Source organism: Parasteatoda tepidariorum, chromosome 6, assembly GCF_043381705.1.
Source record: "Parasteatoda tepidariorum isolate YZ-2023 chromosome 6, CAS_Ptep_4.0, whole genome shotgun sequence".
Classification (NCBI taxonomy): domain Eukaryota; kingdom Metazoa; phylum Arthropoda; class Arachnida; order Araneae; family Theridiidae; genus Parasteatoda; species Parasteatoda tepidariorum.
In genome coordinates, this window is record NC_092209.1 from 92,264,569 (window position 1) to 92,288,130 (window position 23,562).

General features: G+C 30.3%; 1 protein-coding gene across 1 annotated transcript in view; it reads left to right on the plus strand.

Moving 5' to 3' along the window:
• The first annotated feature begins 1,741 nt into the window (after positions 1-1,741).
• Positions 1,742-23,562, plus strand: part of LOC107457133 (tetraspanin-1) — a 28,039-nt gene continuing 6,218 nt past the window's right edge. Inside the window, exons 1-5 of the mRNA XM_016075209.3 lie at positions 1,742-2,165; positions 13,715-13,912; positions 16,068-16,148; positions 18,473-18,568; positions 22,536-22,646. Coding sequence (XP_015930695.1) covers positions 1,869-2,165; positions 13,715-13,912; positions 16,068-16,148; positions 18,473-18,568; positions 22,536-22,646 — 783 coding nt within the window. The 5' untranslated portion in view covers positions 1,742-1,868. The remainder of the gene's footprint in view (positions 2,166-13,714; positions 13,913-16,067; positions 16,149-18,472; positions 18,569-22,535; positions 22,647-23,562) is intronic.

Genomic DNA, 23,562 nt, shown 5'->3' on the forward strand with positions numbered 1-23,562 from the left:
AACTATCTTACAAACAAATATAAAGAAACCATAAAGTATGATCATATTTTGAAGGAGCTAATCCGCATTTGCGTTACATGGAGAGGAAGACCACGAGAACCTCCCACGGTTAGCCTGACGGCAAGGGGACTCTAACCCATGATCCGTCTACCACTGTGGATATTTTACGTCAGCACTGTGGTCGGTGCAAGCCGGATGCGGAATTCGTATCGACTGGGATTCGAGCCCGGTCCACCTCATTGGAAGGCGAACGCTCTATCCTCTGAGCCATCGCAGCTTATGCAATGATCATATAGAATAATTTATTATTGATGTATAACTTTTTTAAACTGTAATTGGCCCACTAAATTTAGTGGGTTAAGAAATTCACCCACTAAAATTTAGTGGGCGAATTTTTGGCAACCTATTTGTTTCATTCCATCCTCGTTCCTTTATGCTGTTTCTCCAATTCTTTTTACTATTTCGAATGTTTTCAAAATATTAATGCACTTTTGTTCATAATATACATTTACACCGACAAAAGAGAAGTTATGAAAGATTAACGCAAAACGATTAGGTATATATGACAATGAATTTTTACACAGGTCTTTTTCAATATAAATCATTAAATCTTTTTTAATTACAGTAATACATAAAAAAAAAATTAGAATACTATCAGAAGTATTAAAGCTATTTATCTACATCCCAGCAGGTGTGAAGTTAAAATAAAATGGGAAATTCAAAAATAAGGAACCGAATTTTTTTTTTTAATGAGATACAAAATTTTTTAAAATTTTTATTTTTGTTTTTTGACTTGTCTTAAATCTTGCTTGTAAATGCTTTTTTTAAAACCATCGTTGAACAGCCGATCCAATTTTAAGTTAACGACTACCAAAGTTAAACTCCGTAGTCTTGTAATTTTGAATTCAATCCAGAAGACGAGGGAACTTCTGGATCAACTGGGGGACTTTTTTGATGGAACTAATCTAATAATATGGCCATGGACTGCATATTGTATTTTCAATTCTTTTGCCACCAAAATCCAACCCTTTCGGTTTATGTAAGAATTTTAATAAAAATATAGAATAATCTCTTCTACGAAGTTAATTATTTAGTATATTAATAAACATTATTTAATAATAATAAAAGTTTTATTTTATTTTAATAAAGAGAAATGAGTGCTTTAGGCAAGCGTTGCCCTTATTCCTATCCCATTGTCAGCAAAGATAAGTAAACGTTAAAATTATTTTCCTTTATTAAAATGTGCTTTATTGAAACAAACCAAAAAATTCATTTTCATCATCAAAAAACTTTAACATTTAAAGTGGCAGGATATACTGTTTCGATTCGAAACAATTTTTTAATTCATTTGCTGATTTGAAGAATTAAGAAGTTTATATTCAGACGACAAAGACATTTTTCTTCTTCATCGTGTTTTGAAAGTTTAATCGCTTTCTTCTCCGGTTTTTTGCATTGAAATTTCGACAATGTTAACAGATTTTTTTATTCCTGAAGTTTACAACAAACGACAATTTTTATGACACGAATAAACATTCCTTAAAACATTCGATCACAATTTTTACAATTTTCGCACTTCCGTCTTTCTTTAAAAAAACTTTAGAATTTTAGCCTTATCAGTTCCTCTTGTGTAAAATAAATCATTATTCAAACACACAGCAACTTAAACCTGCTTTATCTTGTTACCTGGGACAACCAACTGATACAAAAGACCTGAACTTTAAACCACTCTAAAAAACGGTTTCTTTTACGGCTTTCTTACCAATCCAACACTTTTATCAAAGGATTTTACTTTTTAAATAAATTTTTATCGCTTTTTATTCGAATCTTCAATTATCTTTGCGAACGATTTCTATAGAAAACGATAGATAATGGCGGGAAATCAAGATACCGAAAAAGTATCATTAGAGATGGAAGCAGGATCGAAAGCAAACGATAACATTATTGGAGACGAAAACAATACTGTCAACGCCACTGACGAAAAACCTCCAGATCCACCGAAGCGTGATCAGTCTCTGGAAAAAGGTGACGTGCTATACGCCACTGTGGAGAAGAAAAAGAAGTGGAATTCGATTCGCAAACCGAATTTTGTTTACAAACAGAGAAGTTCAAAATCGTGGATGTCTTGTTTGAAGATTTCTCTGATTGTGTTCAATTTATTTATTTGGGTAAGTAGTGTAGCTTATTTATATGAATTATAATTCATTTTAAAATTTATTATGCAACTGAATAATAATGTCCTCGATTTTATTCACATTTTTTAAGGAAGTTCAGTTTGATTTTCTAATTAGGCACTTGCATATTTAAAAGCGTTCACCCAGAAGATAATTTTTTTCTTCGCGTTCGCTCAAGTGTACTATTTGACCCGATTTCCTCTTAAGTTTTATATACAGGGTATCTGCTACTTTTAGATTTTCAAATCCATGACTAATACCAAGAATTTTTCATGACTTAACAAAGTTACTATTTGCTCTGTCAAAAACACAACAATAAATTTAAAAGAGTATTATAATAACATTAATCGAAATGATAAGTTTAACCAAAACTGTTATATTCTGTATCTTCATATTTATAGATTTTAAATTTTAAAAACAAAAGTAAAGAAAGAGTTGAAGCAATAAAATTGCTAAAAAATTAACAAAAGAAAATATTTTTTTTTCTTTTTTCCTGCAGAATTATATTCTAAGCATACTTATTTTGTTCATCGGAAAGGAAAGAAATACTCCTGAATTTTCTGTTCTCACAATGACTGGCTTGCTTCAGCTAGAATGAAAATGATGAAATTAAAAAAAAAAAAAAAATAACAAAAATTGGGAAATCAAAGAAGTTTAAAAGATAATTCACTCTAGAAATGATGTTCTTTCTTTCATTTTTTGAAAACACACCATTTTTAAAGAACATGATAAAAAATATTTTATATTTTAATAAAATATGATTGTGAGTGGGGATTTTGTTACAAATTCAGATATTCGGAACACCATGAAATTAGGGGGGCAAATTCCATTTTAAAAATTAGATTTTTCGGTAAGCTAAATCAATGACTTCCCATGATTTTTTTTAAGAAAATGGTTAAAATCATGACATTTCATGACAAATTTTGTTCATCGAATTTCATGACTTTACAGGTGCGTAGATACCCTGTATATAATAAGGTTTAAATCTTGAATTACTTTTCTTTCCTTTAAGAAAAAAATAATAAGTAAATAATTTAAATTAAATAATTATGTATTTTGTGGCTTTTATAAATTATTTATAATTATCTAGGATGGGGATAAGTTTTGTGATGTATGAGGTAAAAAGGATGAAGTCAGGATTTAATACTGAGGAAGCCTTGCGAAGCCACGTGTTTCTTTTGTTGACATTTGCTTTGAAAAATTTATTTTTCTTGATCAACAAAAAATCGAAGTTCAAGTAATTGTTCTTTGTAATCTCTTTTTAATTTCCATTGAAATTTTAAAAAAAAATTAATGCATTTTTTTTCAAATATTAAAGCAGACGAAAATTCTATTTTCGTATTTATTAGTAGAAAAAAAATCGTTTTCAAATTTCGCACAAACTGAAAGCGATTGCTTTATAAAATAATTTCTAACCGAAACACTTTGAAACGAAAAAGAATTTATTAATTCGTATTTATTAGTAGAAAAAAAATCATTTTCAAATTTCGCACAAACTGAAAACGATTGCTTTATAAAATTATTTCTAACTGAAACATTTGAAACGAAAGGAAGAATATAACTTTTTCGTACAAAGATTTCCGAGAAGTTTATTCTTAATTCTTTATTTTACATTTTTTTCTTTTAAATTTATACTACTTTTGAGATAGAGAATTCTTCAAGAAAATTCTTGAAACTCGTTGCTTGAAGATTTTTGCCTTAGATTTTTAAAGTTTTTTGAAATGTTTTGCTTGAAGATTTGTGTAATTTTTTATAGCTTGTGTGTAGTGGTAAGTTTAAAATTTTTAGTTTGTAATTTTTAGCTTATAATTATTTATTTTAAGTCACTATATGTTTTGTTTACTAATATCACTGTATGTTTTTTATTTATTAATATTTTTTCAAATAGTTCTTTTCCTAATTTGAAAGAGTTCAAGCAGCTTCGAATTCATTTAAGCGAATTCCCATACAGCTTCTAAATTTTGTCTCAGTAAATTTTGTATTTCTGTGTTATAAGAAGCAATGAATTTGAGAAATATTTCACAATATTTTTTTTAAATTTACCTTATGATAAATAATTATTTTTATTTTGAAATTATTTTGATAAAGGAGCATAACTAATTAATAAAAGATCAAAAATAAGATTGATTTTATAATGGAACACCTGCAAGTAACGCATTGTGGGTATCTTGATTGGTTGTTGAAACGTGGCATTTGTTTACGTTAGCAACTGTTCTTTACATATGGCCATGTATTTAATTAACTTAGCGGTAATTAACAATTTAAGTTACACAGAGAAATTTAGCTCAACTTTAATACTCCATATTGCAGATAAAGATTACCTGGTGCTGACATCATAGATCACATGTGTGGGTATGGGTAGTCTTCTTCTTGGAGTGTAAGGACCCAATTAAGCGATAAAGAATTTTTTTTTAAAGATTTTATTATAAAAAAAGAATTTATGTCTATGTTAAATGTGTTAACTTAAAATTGACATATCATTATTATTTTATTCTTTCACATGCGAACTAGGCGGATTTATCTCTTAATTGCAAATAAGAAATTTTTAGTATTTTTTGCAAATTTTTTAAAGCTCTTTGATGTTATTTTATTGTAGTAGTACGACTTATTTAATGGCTGTTGCATAGCATTTGTAATTCAAAAATCATCCATAGTTACTCTTATACTGGGTGTTCTGTAATCGCTGCCCTCAATACATATCTATAGAATCCTTGTGAAAAATGATGCGAGGGAAGTATACTTATTAGGGGTCGCACATTAATATTTAAGTCAGAAAATAAAACAAAAAGGCTAGCGTTATCTAACAAACTATTGAGAGTAGGTGTGACAAAAACACCCAAACTTGTTTTATTGCCTAATAGAGCTTGGGAGTGTTTCGCATAATCACCTTTCAACTCCCCACTGTTTCCTCGAGCAATCAGAAAGTTTTTTATATTTTCAGTCCTGCTTTCCTTATGAGTGATTGGTTATTTTCTAAAAAAAAAAAAAAAGTTTTTTCTTCTCTTAACTATTAATTATTGGCCCATAATGTGCTCACATTTTCGAATCAACTTCTCACTAGAATTCTTAAAATGCAGGATGTGTATAGAATTCTGACAAGTCCTACTAAGTTAAATTAAAAAAAAATAGTTCAAAATTCTCATTAAGTTATTGCAATATTAATGCTGTATTTCAATATTTAAAAACACACACTTCCATGAGTTTTTTCATAAATTTTAGTTTTAAACAAATATAATTAAGCAGGTCATTCATGTGATTTTCTTCATAGTTTTTTTTTACAATCATTAGAATATCACTGATTGTATATTCTAATGATTGTATGAAAAAAGCATTAGAATATCGCTGATTGTATATTCTAATGATTGTATAAAAAAAGCATTAGAATATCACTAATATATATATATTCGCTTTCTTTCCCCCCTTTCTTTCATTCATTTGATTTATTTAAAATCAGTTACAATAATGGTTTGATACAGCGACGCGAATTTAATGTGCTTTAATTGTTAAAAGCAAATAATGTTTAAACAAACTTCGTATAAGCTATGTATTAAAAAAAATAAAACAAATGGACGTCATAGAAACGGGAATTATTTAATTAATATAATTCTGAAATATAATATCTCGTTCATAATTAAAGTATTAATGATGCATGCTAAAGTCAACGTTTCAGTTTAGCCAGACAAGCATTTGTTAATAAACTAAAATTTATGCGTATAACAATAATATTTTGCAATCTGATGGAAAACAATGGCACATGGAATGCAGAAAGGAGCGTAAAACAGCCATTGTTTTTCAAGGAAACGCTTAACCATTTAAAGTTGACGAAATAAATATTTAGAGTAACCAAGATAAAAGGAAACTATTTTCAAAACAGAAACATCACATTTCAAAGACATCTGCTCCTGCACCTGCACCATTGAGAAATGTGACCAATACATATTTAATTAAGACCCGAAATAGAAAACTAAGCGTATCAACACTCTATATTCATAACTGAAAGAATATTGCGTAAAACAAAATGTACAGCCTCTTTATAAGTACTCAACTTCAACTTTATTCACAAGCTGAATAGTCTTGGAAAAATTCTTTTGGGATCAAAGAATTGGTAATAACTAGCACTATGCAATCATGCGGGAAATTGAAAAGAAAATACAGTAACAATTAAAAATTATTTCATTTTATTATTATATGTTGCTTTTTTATATGCAGCTTTATTATATGCAGTTTTTTTTTCTCATATACAGCACGACACAATTTTAAAAGTCCAAATGAGCAACTTTAGCTGAACTTTTTAGAAGCTGAATTAGTATAAATATAAAAGAGCGAATAAATTTCCATACGGACAGGAAAAAAAAAGCTTAGTTGCGAAAAGGGTGAACATTTTCTTATTGTTCCTTCGCTAATTTTATTTTGTTTCCAAAGATCATGCTTATTTAATCCCTAGAATTATAAAAATGATTTACTCTATTTTAAACCTCCAAATAAATAAACTTATTTCTTTATACTTAATTATTTTCTAAGCATCTAACTAAATTATGTGTGGGTTATTTTTAAATTTATTGTTTTCCTTTATTTAAATAACTACGCCATCTAACGATTTTTTTAAATTATGGAAGGTTTTATTATTTTTATTAAAGGACGAGTAGTTAAAGCACATCTAAATACATTTGTCGCGAAAGGAAAATACAGAGATAATTTAGGTTATAAAAAGTTTGGGAAACTTTTAATTTAGTAATGTTAGTATAATTGGTACTAAAATATAGCCTAAATGGGTCTTATTTTGTTCAAGAAAGGTTTAAAATCTAAAAAGATTCCAAAAGAATTTTTTTAAGCACAAAAGTTTTTTTTTAATTTTTTTTTTTACTCTCAGAAGTATTTTTGATAGAAATAAAGTATATCAGAATTTGTTTTTCGTTTTTAAAGCATGATTGATTATAATTGCACAATTGCTTTTATACCATTTTTATCATTTTCTTAAATATTTGTTTTGCATCCATATATTTAAAAAAAAAAAAGTTTAATAACAAGATGTTTAAAGTGTTAATAAAGGGCCTAATATTTTGCACAAATTTAACCTAGTTTTATTTTATCCAAATGTGCATGTTATTCGGAATCGAGAGTTTTCTACATTTCATCTTCGTAATGCCCACATCAGCGGCTCCCGTATCGTTTAAGTTCAAGTGATTGATTCTATCAAGCGCTCGCCTTCCAATGAGGTGAACCGGGTTCGAATCACAGCGATGGTGGGTAGATACGAATTCCGCATCCGGCTTGCATCGACCACCAGTGCTGACGCAAAAATATCCTCAGTGGTAGACTTATCATGGGTTAGAGTCCCCTGCCTACAGGCTAACCGTGAGAGTTTTTTGTGGCCTTTTTCTCCATGTAACGCAAATGCGGGTTAGCTTCATCAAAAAAGTCCTCCACGACGGCAAATGTCTCCCAAACCTCGATCCAGGAGTTTCCTTGTCTTCTGGATTGGGTTCAAAATGACAAGGCTACGGAGTTGAACATTAGTAGCCGTAAACCTATAAAATTGGGTCTGCTGTTCAACGACAGTTATAAAATTATAAAATCGTAAGAACAAATGAAATATGAATTATAGGTGGATATAAATATAATCAGAGGTTTCAAAGCTCGTCACTGGTACACTCACTCGTGGAACCCTTCTCACTCTTCCACGGCACCCTGGAGTTCCGCGGAGAACTCTTGCTCTAAGGGATATCAATAACAAAAGAATTGGCCTTCGAACCGATAGAATTAATTCATGAATAATGACACAAGTAGTTTTAATCGAATCTTAGAATCATTAATCCTTTCTTTCTTTTCCTCAAAAAATAGCGATTTGTCGGAAACTATACTTCCACAAATCTATTCAATTATAGAACCGGAAATCGACGAGAAAAAATGAGTCTCCATTTTAGAAATAATTTGTAAAAAGAGAAGACGTTTTTTTTCTTTATTTGTTGTCATCTTTCAGTCTGCCTGTCTACAGCTGATTTTATTAATGAAAAAAGATAGGCGTCCTTGAAAGTGTATGAAAGGCGCTTTTTGTTTCTCAGAATGAAATAACAAGACACTGACTTTCTCGGTAAAAGAATTTTAATTATGGACAGTGTGTAAAATAAAAAGCGGAACACCTTAATTGCTCTTGGTATAGTCCAGCGATTCAGCTACGGAAACTCTAAAGGATTTTTAATTATTATTATTTTTTTATTGTAACCATCGTTGAACACTGACCTAATTTTTGGGTTTACGACTATTAATGTTCAACTCCGTAGCCTCCTAATTTTGAGCCCAATCCAGAAGACAAGAGAACTCCTGGATCAAGTATTGGGAGAAATTTGCCTTCGTGGAGGATTTTTTGATGGAATTAACTCGCATTTGCGTTACATGGAGAGAAAGACCACGAGAACCTCTCACGGTTAGCCTGACGGCAAGGGAACTCTAACTCCTGATCCGTCTACCACTGAGGATATTTTACATCAGCACTGCAGTCGGCGCAAGCCGGATACGGAATTCGTATCGACCAGCCACTGCTTTGATTCGAACCCGGTTCACCTTATGGAACGCGAACGCTCTCTGAGCCATCGCGGCTCTAACCCTGAAGGATTGAATTTTTTGTTTCGTCGGATCCCCAACTTTATAAATAATGATGCATATAAAAACATTAAAAGCTCCCGCTTTTAATGTTTGGAATGGATTTTTTTAAAAATCTCTTTTGCAGTCATTATCTTAAATTAGATTTCATATCGGTCAGTTGAATTCACTGCATTTAATTTAGTTTTAAGTTTATTTTGGGGGTACAGCGGAAAAAAAAAAAAAAGAAGAAGAACGGGCCACCTTGAATAACTTTTGATCCAACATCGGATCTTCACGTTCTAGGACTCACTCTTTATGGTTCGAGGGGTGACCTCAAATATGTTAATGAATGAGTACATACGATATTTTAAGTTACGAAATCAGACGCAAAAACGCACTTTCTCTGAATGAACATACCTTTTTTTGAGGGATTTCTGACCCTCAAAATAAAGGCAATCTGGGAAGCATGGTTTCCGTAGTTTGATCAGGAGAGCGAGCCAAAGTTTGGACCCCTTAATGTTAATTTTACCTTTTGCGTATTTCGAAAAAAATCTTTTAAACTTTTTAAGCGAATCGAAAGGTTTTTCCTCATAATTACAAATTTAGTTTATCTAAAGATAATTTCATTAAAAAAATTAATTTTAGTAAATATTAATTATTTTTTATTACTTGATTTAATAATAGTCGAAAAAAATTTTAACTATAAATTGAATTGTAATGTGTACAATTTTTTACGTTATTTTAAAGTATGTAATTTTATATGCAAAAATACAATATTTGAGCGATATCGGTCGAATAGTTCCTGTGAAATCGAATTTTATGAAAGTCGTATAGTTAAAATTCGATTTCTCGGGAACTATTCGGCCGATTTCGCTCGAATCTTGTATAAATATTGACCATACAATTCAAATTTTTTTCGTCTATTGTCAACTTAAATAATTAAAAAAAAACAAATACTTATTACAATTTATTTTTTGTATGGAATTATTTTCAAACAAAGGAATTTTATAAATGTCCGCGAAAATTTTTCAATTCGCTTAAAAATTTCTTTATTGTGAATTGCGCAAAAAAGTAAAATGAACATTAATGGGTCCAAACTTTGGATGGCTCTTCTAGCTAAAATACAGAGACCCTATTTCCCAGATTCCGGCTATCCCCTATGTTTTGGGGATCAGAAATCCGAATCCGCTGGAGAAAAAAAATGTGTATGATGTTTATTCTGAGAAAATACGTTTTTTTAAAAAAAATTTCTTTATCTGATTTCGTAACTTAAAGTATTGTGCGCACTAATTAATTAGCCTATTTTAGGTTACCCCTTTAAACCATAGATTGATTCCTCGAACGTAAAGATCCAATCATTAGATCAAAAGTTATTCAAGGTAATCCCTTTTTTTTTGCGCACTGTGCAAAAGCGAAAATGAAACAAGTTATGCTTTTTGTTGGAATGAAAACTAAAAGAATTGTTTTAACGGAGCCTTTTCTTTACATAGACTTTTCTTTACATTCCAGGTCAACGAATTTAATAATATTTTATTTTAATTTGAAAAGCGCGATAGGAAATATTGATACAACTTTTTCATAGATGTTATTTGAAACATAGTATTTTTTTAAACAAAGCATTTTCCTATATTTCATTCGCCCTTTACTTTACATAATTTTATAAAGACATCTGAAAACGAAATCAATCAATAATACATTTGTAATTAGATCTAAATAATAATAAGGTTTCAAAAATCATCACAGTTAGATAAACAAAAGTCCTAATTCTCGGAACACCATTTGGGGTTCCCAAATGGTGTATGTCATTTATGTAAATGTACTTTAAAAAAGAAAAATTAAATACGTCGAGAGTTGTCAAGCTTTTTGGATAAAATTCTGTTTCTTTTTTTTAATATCAGAAACGAAGCAAGAATTTCTTAACGCATGGTTATGTGATTTAATGTGTTTAAACGACTTACTTACTGGTATAAATCAGAAATTTCAAGCAGATCAAAATCACAAGATCTTTAGAGGAAAAGTTTGAGATATTCTGAAAAGATCTTGAAACAAAAAATTCCCGTCGCTTAAAACACACTTGGAGTTTACATAGAGTTTCTCTGATAAAATATCATCTGAACAAAAAAAAATACTCAAGAACTATTTAGATATCTTAGAAAATTCAAAGGATACAGTGTTAGCATGATTTTTTCCATTTCAAGAAAGCGTTACAGTTTATTTTAAGACACATTGCTAAAGGGGATGAATTCTGCTTTTTTCTTGAGTGGTTAAAGTTAGGAAATAGAATTAATAAAATTCCAAGAAAATTCTTCGTGGGGGAAGAAATTTGTGAAATTAAGTGAAACATAAGGAAAAGTAGAGAGATAAGATTACATATATGATATTCATACATCAGAGAACTTAACAATGGTACAATCTTTTTCAAAAGTTTTCAGACATGGACACATTTGAAATTTTTGCTTCTTACATTATTTGAGTCTTCATAGGTGTATGAATACAGGTAGGTCTTCTTATCAATGAACTCAACTGTAAGGAACAACCGCCTTGGTTTATAAGGATTAATGCATTGGGTTTAAGCAAAGTACGTGTTTTATTAACCGCTTACCTTATCAATTTTTTTGAAGGGAAAAAAAATGCAAAAAATCAACATATTTTTTTATTTCATTAATAAATACAAGGCACTAAAACGAAATCTAATACACATATTATAAGTTGAAATTTTAATATTTTTATGTATAAAAAACATTTAATTTACTATCAGTTTACTATCCAGAGTTATCAAGGGGAAAAAAATTAAATATGAGTCTTTGTAGGATAGTTTTTAAAACAAGGAACAACACAAAAGTGATACTTTCCAAACACCAGTGAAGTAATTCGACATTATTTTACCCTTTTCTTCTACGTAAATTCAGCAACCATTGTATATAAAATAGCACAAAACACGTCTGCAGTCACACAATCCAACAGCAAAACATCCAATCTCAGTAGATTATTATTTTTTTTTGTTGCTTCCGGCCGAGTAAAAACGTCATAAAACTAAACGTACTGACAAATTCTGCTACGCCCGAGTTATCTCGGGTTAATAAATATTTGCAATCTATACATACCCGAGTTAACTCGCAGACAATCAGGGAAGCGGTTAAAAAAAAACAGCCTATTCAATTCCAATCAGCAACAGGTGTCACACTAAATGAGATTCAGGGCACGCGTATTTTTAAAGCAAATTATTTATTTATATGAATAAAATATTTTGCTCATGGTAAAAGGTTCGCCATTCCTGGTTTAGATTTTGTCAACTGTAATCGCTATAAAAACAAGTTACTTTCCCCAGAATGTATTCTAAAACTAACTCATATAATGTTTAACAAAAGAGTGAGACGATTTTCATCGAAGGAAAACCGTAATCGATATTATAATAATCGATAGTTTATCATAATGTCTGAAAATCACGCGATTTTTTTTTTTTATCAAACCTTTAATCATGTTTCTTTATTTCTCTGTCTGAGCACGATATTATTTGCCATCTCGTAGGTTTTGGTCTAAATGTGGCTGAACTCTAAAAGTGCTAGATCAATAATTCCATTAATCCCTTCATATTTTATTTTCTCCTCAAAGAAACACAGTGACTCATAACTCACGTGACATTCACAATCACTCGGGCGGAAACGCATTATAGCATGTCATAATTACCTTGCTCTAAACACAATTGAAAATAAATAACTTGGAAGACCATATTGTCTCCTTGTGTCTACTCGTTTTAGAAATGTAATTTTAGGCTTTTTTTTTCTTTTTCTTAACCGTTTCCCTTACACATTTTTTTGAAAAAAATTGCAAAAAATCAACATATTTTTTTTTAAAATTCATTAATAAATACGAGGAACTAAAATAAAACATAATACACCAAGTTCTAAGTTGAAAATTTAAAATTTTTAATGTGTGAAAAATATCTAATTGACCATCAGTTTACTATCCCAAATGATCTCAGGTAAATGAAAAAAAGTTAAATATTAGTTCACATCTTCTATATATGTTCACATCTTCATCATCTGAAAAATCATCTGCATTCTTTTCACTTTCGCTCGCGGGAGCAATTTTTTACTCTTTTTTTCTATGTAAACAACTTTGTTTTTATGCGACTGAAACCGGTTTGAACTTGTTTACGTTCGTGTATTTATTGGTTAAATTAGACGGTATATAACATAATTTGACGAGAAGACAAATTAGACGATATATAATATAAATATAGAATATTTATTATATCGGGTATTATATTTGTTTATTATTATAATAATTAGACTAAATGATTAGACGTACTGTTTAATAATGACATGATTTGCACGAGTTTATAGGCAATACTTTTATATTTAAACATACGACGGGAGCGTAAACAAATTCAAACCGGTTTCGTCTGAGTAAAAACAACACAGGGGCCATTCAAAAAGTACGTACATCCCGAAGGGGGGGGGGAGGGGATTTGCTATTATGTACGGTTTTGTACGATGGGGAGGGGGGGAGGTATTATACAAAGTACGTACTTTATAAACATACACCAAATTTAAATTTGACTTTATCCTACACCCTCCTTAAGTAAATATTTAATTTTATTTAAAACATAATTATTTTAATTTTTATGAAAAAGGGGGGTAGACTAATAAAATGTACGTACTCTAGGGGGGGGGAGTAAGACCTTATGTACGGTAATGTACGAAGGGGGGGGGGTTTAAAATTTCGCCATTTTTGTGTACGTACTTTTTGAACGGCCCCACAGCTGTATAGAGTATCACCAGATAATTGTAATTTTACATAGAATCTTATAGTGAGTCTAATAATATGGGCTATGACTGTATGTTCTATGAATGAGTTATTTGCTTTAAATGTGTTTTGACGTTATTTTTAGTGGTGTATTTTCAATACCAATTCATTTTGCCTGATTTCCTGTTACTAATTTCTTCTTGTTCTTGTAGACTCTCGGTGCTGCCATTACTGCCCTGGGAATATGGGTGAAGACTGATGGTGATTTCAGCAAGATCCAGGATAACTTGGATGTTAAAGAATTCACCACAGCAGGATGGATCCTCATTTTTGTCGGCATCATCATTATGCTGATAGGCTTCATAGGATGCTATGGTGCCATAGCATCTCAAGTCTGCATGCTCATCATTGTAAGATCATAACATTTCAATTGATTCTCTTGAAAATGTCCGTTGTACCAATTAAAGAAGAAGAAAATGGATGAGGATAGACCTGTTCGAAATGCTAAAAGAAACGGAAAATTTATATTCACTAAGTTTCAAAAATAGTTACGTGGATCGTGGACAAAAAAACGAATTAAACAATGCTTTCCGCTGTAGGTCAGACAAATTCTAAATGAAATAGGCGCCTGATAAAAATTTTTTTTTTAGATTGATAAAAAATGTTGAAGTAAAAATGGTACGAGTAGCTGTTTTAAAAATATTCTTTTCCAGTTTTTCTCAATTAACAGCACCAGAGCTGCGATGGCTCAGGGGATAGAGCTCGCCTGCCAATGAGGCGAGCCGTGGTTTGAATCCCAGTCGATACGAATTCCGCATCCGACTTGCACCGACCACAGCGGTGACGTAAAAATATCCTCAGTGGTAGACGGGTTAGAGTTCCTTTGCCGTCAGGCTAACCGTGGGAGGTTCTCGTGGTCTTTTTCCCTATGAAACGCAAATATGGGTTTTCTCCATCAAAAAGTTTTCCACGAAAGCAAATTTCTCTTAATACTTGATCTAGGAGTTCCCTTGTCTTCTGTATTGGGTTCAAAATGACAAGGCTACAGAGTTTAGTAGTCGTAAATCCAAAAATTGGGTCGGCTGTTCAAAGACGGTTCTAAAATTATAAAATAAAAAATTAACAACACCAGAGCCCCCGTTGGCTCAGTGAATAGAGCTCTCGCTTTCCAATGAGGCGACTCGGGTTCGAATGCTAGCGATGGCTAGTCAATACGAATTCCGCACCCAGCTGGCACCGGCCACAGTGCTGATGTAAAATATCCTCAGCGGTTATGTATCATGGGTTAGTCTTTTTGCCGCCAGGCTAACTATGGGAGGTTTTCCTCTCTATGTAATGCAAATGCGCTCCATCAAAAAGTCCTCCACTAAAGCAACTTTCTCCCCATACTAGAAGTTCTCTTGTCTTCCATATTGGGTTCAAAACTACAAGGCTACGGAGTTTAACATCAGTTGTTGTAAACCCAAAATTGGGTCGGCTGTTCAACGATGGTTAAAAAATTATCAGCGCAAAGTTAAGCGAAAATAAATTACTTACGTAAATCGAACGCCGGTATTATCTCCTTCAATTTTTCTTTAATTATTTTTTTTCGTTATTTGGGTATTCTGCATTTTTCTCTTATAGGTTAGATTCTGGAACTATAAAACAAATTATTAATTTTCATTTATTTTCTAGGTTTAAGAATAGACAAATAATTTTTACAAAATTGCTTTTTTTTTCATGATTTTTTATCTAAATAAAAATTCAATTAATAATGATATTATTTGGTAAATTTTACAATGCGGTGTTTCTGTAAAGAGTCATTAAAAAAAAAATCCGTCACAAAAACTCTTCAATTTCACAAATTGTAATTTTTCTACGTCTTATCATTTTGCGGCATTTTCACGATTAGCAAAGAGGGCCATTACTAAAGATAGACAAGCAGCGGTTGCACACTCGCAGCAGTCATGAAAATGGCATATTATTCATTAAAAAAGTGATATTTCGTAGCATGCCTTCGAATAAAAGCTAACGTTCAGAGAGTGAAAACAATCTTAAAAACCGTTATTCATTAGATATGCCTTATCTTTTTCTGATTTTGTTTTAGCTTGTGATAAAACCTCTCTGGAAATATTTTATGCTGCGAGACCCGCATTATTTTTGAATATTTTTTGAATCATTTCTTTTTTTACTAACTATTTCTACATGTAGTGTTCATTATTTAAGTTAAATTTGAATATTATAACTAGAACACATTTTAAAGCACTGTGTGTTTCAGGAATTTGATGAACCTATGTTATATTTAAACCCTGTTCATACCCTTAATATATATATATCTATATAATAAGGGTGGTGATGACTGAACACCGTGCATGTGTGAAATAGAATTTTTTTATTGAGTAAAATGAATAATTATTGTTGTTAGTGCAGGGTTGCCGCACCTTGAAATATCGATCCTTTTCCATCAGTTTTTAAATTTTTCTGTAATCTATATACCCTATAGTGATACTATTAGTCAGTAACTTTGTTATTTTTTCCTCTAACTCTTTTTCCATTCAGTTTTTAACTTTATACCTTTTTTTACAGTTCACAGTTATTGTAGGCATTGTTTTGGTGCTGGAGGTAGTTGTTGTGGCTCTAGTATGGACAACAGTTACAAACAAAAACGTAAGACGAAAAGATGTTTTCATTTTTATTCTCGTTATTTAATGTTCATCAGTTAAGAGCATTTGATCTTTTATTTAATTAATAGTTAAGATTCCCTTTCAGCCAAAAAAAGAGATTTTACTAACTCCACGGGAAATTTATTTGTTCAGTAGTCAATTTTTGTTTCATTTCATTCATTGAAATGTGCTTTCAAATTTTAAGTTTGTAAGTTTTTTATATATCTATGTATATATTTTCTATAAGCTATTTTAAAATTTTTTACTGTCAGCTTTTTAAAATTATTTTCCTGTAAAATTTTTAAAATTTTTTGTTTTGTTAAGTTGTTTCAAATTTTTTTTCAAAGTTTAATCTTGAAAATACTTACAAACTAAAAATTCAAAATTTACTAAGTTCAGTAGAATACATTTCGATGAATATTTCTAAATTATTCAACATTATTAATTAGTTATTGGTTTCAATAATTCAAGAATATTAATTAGTTGCTACATAAGTAAAGAACGCTCGGGCATATAATTGTCCGTAGATTGACATGGAGGAGGTAATATGGAGGAAGGAATAAGTTCAAAATGTAGAGATAACATGGAAAAATTACAGAACAATGAAAAAAGGAAAAAATTGAAGATAATAGTAATGAAAATAATAGAAATCCGGAAAAAATATCCAAAAAAAGGATAAAAAATTTATAAAAATCCGGAAAATAAAAGATGTAATCTTTTCATCAGCTCACACGATTATATCCGCAAAAAGGAGTGCATTCTAATATTGTATCAATGTAGTCAAAGCAAAATATATCAATACAATAGTGTGACGATCACTCAAAAAAAAAATTTACGTAAAATTTTGGAGCAAATAAAATAGAACACATTAAGTAAAAATACCACTTAAAAACAGAAAATAAAATGTTATAAAAAAACAGAATAAAACATAAACGGAATCTATGAAGCGAGTAGCGAATTCAAATGAACTTACATGAACGGGAAATTTTTCAGGAATGATTTAAAATATTTTCCGTCCCGCAGTGGACTGATCGTTAATACACGGTTCCCAGCAGATCACCTAAGTCAAGCATCACTGGCTGTGGTCAGTGTGCTGGTGGGTGACCACTTGGATGAGTCTGCGTAGGGACCGAGACTGTGCAGTATTGGTCTCGTTAAACTGTTCTACAGTAAAGCGCTCGACTTCGCGTGCAGGTCATCGGGCTACCAAAGTGGGGGTGCTTCCCCTCTGCAGAGGATAAAAATTGCGATGGCATGTTTTCGGATCATCCTCAAGGATGTTTTCCAGACCGTCGCCAATAGCCCATTGTGCAGCTCTAGTGTGACGTAAATGAACTACAATTACAATTAAAATATTTTGGTTACAAGATTGCCAGATTACAAACTATTAAAACAGAAGCACAAATTGAGGTAAAAGCGTAAGTAGAGGGATTTTGTTTTATAGTGAGTTCTTACTGTAGTTTACCACAGCAGGATGGATCCTCATTTTTGTCGGCATCATCATTATGCTGATAGGCTTCATAGGATGCTATGGTGCCATAGCATCTCAAGTCTGCATGCTCATCATTGTAAGATCATAACATTTCAATTGATTNGGAGAAAGCTAAGCAAGCTTTTAAAAAGCCTTAAGTATTTTTTTATGGAACTTGAAACGCGTTTATCTCAGAAGCCCATATTTCTGAGTGCTTCCCTTAGTTTTCGGAAGTTCCATACAAAATCCAAAGTCGAACATGTATACAAAATTGTATTTAATTTTACATGCGAGTCTGCAATTCGAGTATGAAAAAGGAATGAAAATGGATCCTAACTTATCAACTAAATGTCGATTCGTAAACACGCGCCATTTTCAATCTTCATATAACTTCCCTTCCAAATTTGTATACTAAAGAATACAGATTTCTTTATTACAAAAATATCATCTTGTTTATTGCTTGTTGTCCTAAAGTTGGCTAAGCAGTTTACTACATTTTTCCAAGTCAAAATCAGATTTCGTGAATAAATATTAGCCCATTTTTTTCCAACAGAACTAGGTAAATGTGACTGAAATGTTATAGTACGTTAAAATACCTTTTCTACAAATTAAGAAAAATGTCAACAAAAAAAAAGTTTTTTTTATGGAGTTCCTTGATGGTATTTTTGTAGGCCCCATTGTTATACGCTTGACAAATTCTTTCGAGTCACGTTATACGCTTACAATAATTTATAAAAAAGTACGCCTCTGGGAAAAAAAATTATCCAAAGGAACATTCCTTAGTAATTACTAGAAATTATAATTGCTATTGTATTCAAATGTTACCATAGCACTGAGATAATCTTATTTATTTGCAGACACAAGAAGACATAAAACTGAAAGCTAAGCGAGCCATGATAAACATAGCAAGAGATGATAAGCAAAGAGAGTTCATCAATTTAGTACAATCAAAGGTAAGTATACTCTAAAAAAAAAAAAAAATACGAATACTAATCTAGTTATGCACAGTTGCGGACACCTTAATAACTTCTCATCACATTTTTACACTTAATTTTAATGGTTCGTCTGTTTAACCTTAACATAAAATATGTTAATTAATTTCTGCTATTTTAAATGACGAAAACAGACACAAAAACGGACCAATAAAGATACCTTTTCGAACGATTTCGGACTTTCAAAAAGTAATTGAGGCAAGAAGCCTTCATGCTAAAATCAATTCTCCCGTGTTTCCATGCAGTCGTATTTTTGAATTTTTATTTCTCAGGGGCTATTCGACCGATTTTTCTAAAACTTTGGATTTATGACTTTAAATTACGTAAATTTAACGGGGAAATTTTTTTTATATCTTACAATTAAGGTCTATTTGACCATTAATGAATAAAATAATAGGTTATTAACCGCTTCCCTTACCAATTTTAAGAAGAAAAAAAATGCAAATTATCAACCTATTTTTTTTTTATTTTGTTAATAAATAAAAGGAACTAAAACAAAACATAGTACGCAAGTTCTAAGCTGAAATTTTGATTTTTTTTTTATGTGTAAAAAATATTTAATTTATCATCAGTTTACTATCCCGAGTTATCTCGGGCAAATGAAAAAAAATTAAATATGAGTCTTTGCATAGGTTCACCTCTTCATCATCTGAAAAATCATCCGCATTACTTTCACTTTCGCTCAAGAACGCCATTATTTTGCTCTTTTTTCTATGCAAATTCAGAAATCATGGTATTGCACAATTCTGAATTTGCATAGTATTGCAATTGTATTGATAGATTCAAATACGTCATACAATTGCACAAAACACGTCTGCAGTCCCACAAACAGCAAAACTTCCAAACAAATAGTGGCACAGCAGACTATTATTACTTTTTGTATTGCCGAATAAAAACGTGATAAAACCAAACGTATTGACTCATTCTCCTATGCCCGAGTTTACTCGGGATGACGAATATTTGCAATATATACATACCTAAGTTAACTCGGGATAATCAGGAAAACGGTTAAAAAAAGTTAGGCTTTTAATGTAAATTAGTTTCCGCTAGATTAACGAAATTTATAATTGGATGCAAATATTTTTTGATTCGTTTAAATAGTACCAAAGGTGTGGGGAAATACACAAAAAGTGGTTTTGGCAATACATAATTTCGCCCCCTCTTATTTTGAGGTCTAAAATCGGATTCCGCCCCCCCCCCCAAAAAAGAGAAAAAAGGAGTGTTTTCAGTACTTTCTGATTTCGTAAATTGAATTATTGTCTGCATAAATATAGTCAAAATTGTGGCATAGTACGTGATAATTGATGTTCGAAAGCTATTAAGTTGTTTACTTCCCCCCCCCCCATATCTATAATTGATTACAATGTTAAACTTTTAACGTATCATTTAAGAAATCTTTATTTTCTACCATGTTACAATACTGCCTTCGGTTGACATTATTAATGCTATTTGTGGATTTATTTGGAAGTTTCAATTCGTTTTTCTATGTTCTATTTTACATATTAATATTTTTTTTTCCAATCGTTTATATCTTAAATGTAAATATATTTTTAATGTGCTGTCACAATTGCATTTTATTATTATTATTATTGTATGCATGTTATACTCATTGAAATAATTATAATTACCAAATACTTCTGGAATTATAAATTTAAAGTATTTATTAATTCTATGTTATACTCATTAAACTAATTACTAAATGCTAGTAGGATAAACAATCATTGCAGACTTGATTGTATACCCGTTAAACTCTTTACCCTATTACTACTAAGATTTTTTATTAATTGAAAATATGTTCCAATCGTTGTATTATTTATTAAAAAAAAGAAAAAAAAACATTTCAAGATTATTATTGCAATTATATTCATCAAAGATTATTTTAACAATTACATTATTATTTTGGAAATAATTTCCTACAAAGAATAAAAATTGAAGAAAGTCGCTATTTTCTTACATTCATACAAATAGAATTATTTTTGTAACAAAAATAATACTACACAAGGGACCAAAGAAAAAAAAACTATTAGTAATTTATACATTTGCATATATTTTAGAATTATTATTGTTTTTAGACTTATTTTACTTTATTTTTTTGGACATTTTTATTGGTTTTTATTTATTTATTTTTTCATTTTTAAGTTAGCAAAGAGTATCTTTTTAAAAAAACTTGCATTTTAGAGAAATAAAATTTGCATTTTGTTATTCAATGAAACCAACCCATTTTTAAGAGACGAAAGAGTATTCCCTAAAATTGTTCATTTTAAAGATGAAAGAGTATTTAACATTACTGTTTATTTTGAGAAGAGATTATTTTACCAAACTGTTCATTTTTGAGAAGGTATAGTATAATTTACACAGCTGTTCCTTTTTAAGAGGAGAGAGATTATTTTAGAAAACGGTTCCTTTTTGAGAGCAGAAAAGGTTTTTATCTAAATGTGTTTATTTTTGAGGAGAGGACAGTATTTTATAAAACTGTTCATTTTTGAGAGAAGAGGAAGGATTTTTGAAAATCGTTCAGTTTTGTAGAGAAAGATTTCAAAGATCACTTGATTTTTGAGAGGAGAAAGTATTTTACAAGCTTCATTTTTTTTTATTAATGAAAGAGAATTTTATAATGGTTTGCATTTGTAGAGAGAGAGAGAGATAATTTTACTGATTATTAGTTTATAATTTTTTTTTTATAAAAGAATAGCGTTTGCGGGCTCTTTATCTAAATTTCCATAATGTGAAAATGATTTCACGCTAAAATTCTTCAGTGGCTGAAAATACTTTATTAGAACACATATCTGTGCCACACAAAGCAAACAAAAATAATAATATTAAAATAAAGAAATAATATCGAATCAAAGAATGAAACTAATATAAAATAAGGAAATAATTTACATCGTGCCCACCGGCTTTCTCTCTTAGTCCCCTTTAATAGTTTTGTTTTTTAGCTCGCTCGTAGCGCCATCTAGATGTGAAAAACCTTACAAGAAGCATTTACAAAATATAACATTTTTAAGAGAGGTTTTTCTTAAATGTTACATTTGTGAAAGAAGGAAGTATTTTACAAATTTGCAGATTTTTGAGACGAGGGTATTTTACTTCAATTTTTATTTCTGTGATAGTCTTTTACAACGCCATGCATCCTTAAGAGCGAAAAAATAAAATTTTCGAATTATATTTTGAGATAATGTAATTTTTATAACAAGGTATGTACTATGTATCATTTACAATTTTTGTTAGAGAGAGGGGGATTAAAAAAGTATTTTATATTTTGGTAGAGGAGAGAGCTTTTCACAAAGTTTTACACTTATGAGAAAAGAGGGCATTTTATAGATTTGAAAGGGTATTTTATATATTATATACTTTGTATATTTGAAAAGAAAAAATAATAATTTTAATATAGCAATCTTCCATGGCTTTCTGTTTTTTTTTTTTTTTTTTTTTTTTTTTTTTTTTTTNTTTTTTTTTTTTTTTTTTTTTTTTTTTTTTTTTTTTTTTTTTTAAATAAATTATCCAATTAAATTTGATTCTTTTAATATATTATTGAGTTTCTTAACAGATGTACAAATGTACATTATTCGAAAATAGTTATGTGCTAAACTATTGATTGTAATGTGACACGTCTTTACACACTTCATTACCAGTTAATTTTATTTGCAATAAGCAGGTAGCACTATTATTTGGTGCTAAAAATCAAAACAAGTCGCAGAAAAATCAAATCCGTCGAAAATCCGTAACAAATCAAAACAAGTCACAGTGTTCTAAAAGAATACGCACTGATAACTATAAAAAAACTAAACTTTGTAACTATTAACCTCATAAACTACATAACTAAAATAAGAAAGAAACTGTAATATAATGTATTTTTTTATGTGAAAGTTTTCTATTGATGAATTCTTTTAGAAGAAAGTTAAAAATTGTTTATGTGCTGTAATTGTAGCTCCATTGCTGTGGTATAGAGGGACCAAATGATTATACTGTTGATCCAGAACACACTATATCAGTGCCGGATTCATGTACAGACGAGAAAACAGGAGGATATTATCAACAGGTAGGCTCTCAACAGCACGTTTTACACAAAAATTATTTCTTAGTTCACCATTAACTCCATAGGGTGATTGTGAGCCCAACTCAAAAATCCTGAAAATTTCTTGAGTAAAATCATTAATGACCCATTTCTAAAAATTTATGTCTTTATAAATTTAAATCATTGATATTTTCAAAATTCTAAATAAATTATCTGCAGCATGATTTTATTTTTTATATTTTATATCCGTCGTGGAACAGCCGACCCAATTTTGGGTTTACAACTACTAATGTTCAACTCCGTAGCCTTGTCATTGAACACAGTCCAGAAGACAAGGGAACTCCTGGATCAGTACCACCAGAGGTATTGGTTTGTTATGGGAACATGGAGGACTTTGCGACTCAATAGATTTAACGTGCATCAGTCACTATTTACCACACAGGGAGTCTTCGGCCGGCGGGGATCGGACCATGCAGGATAATTAATATGAATAATTATGTATAAGTTTACTTTTGTCTCTAATCTCATTTATTATTCTACCAGAAAATATATTTGCAAATGAAAGAGACGCCTAGTATAAATAAATTCTAATTCTAATATTTTTAAATAAAATAGACAAGAATTTTTAGATATAAATGTTACTTTTATCTCTAATTACATTTATTATTCTACCAGAAAATATATTTGCAAATGAAAGAGACGCCTAGTATAAATAAATTCCAATTCTAATATTTTTAAATAAAATAGACAAGAATTTTTAGATATAAATGTAATCGATGATTTCTTGAACTTTCTGGACCTTGGAGTTCCAGAAACTTCCGGATTGCGGTAAGAGAAAAATCCGGAAATTTACGGAACACAATCATCTCTGTTACTCTTTTTTTTAAAATTTTTTTTTTTTTTAATAAATAAATAATCTCCCCCCCCCCCTTTTTTTTTT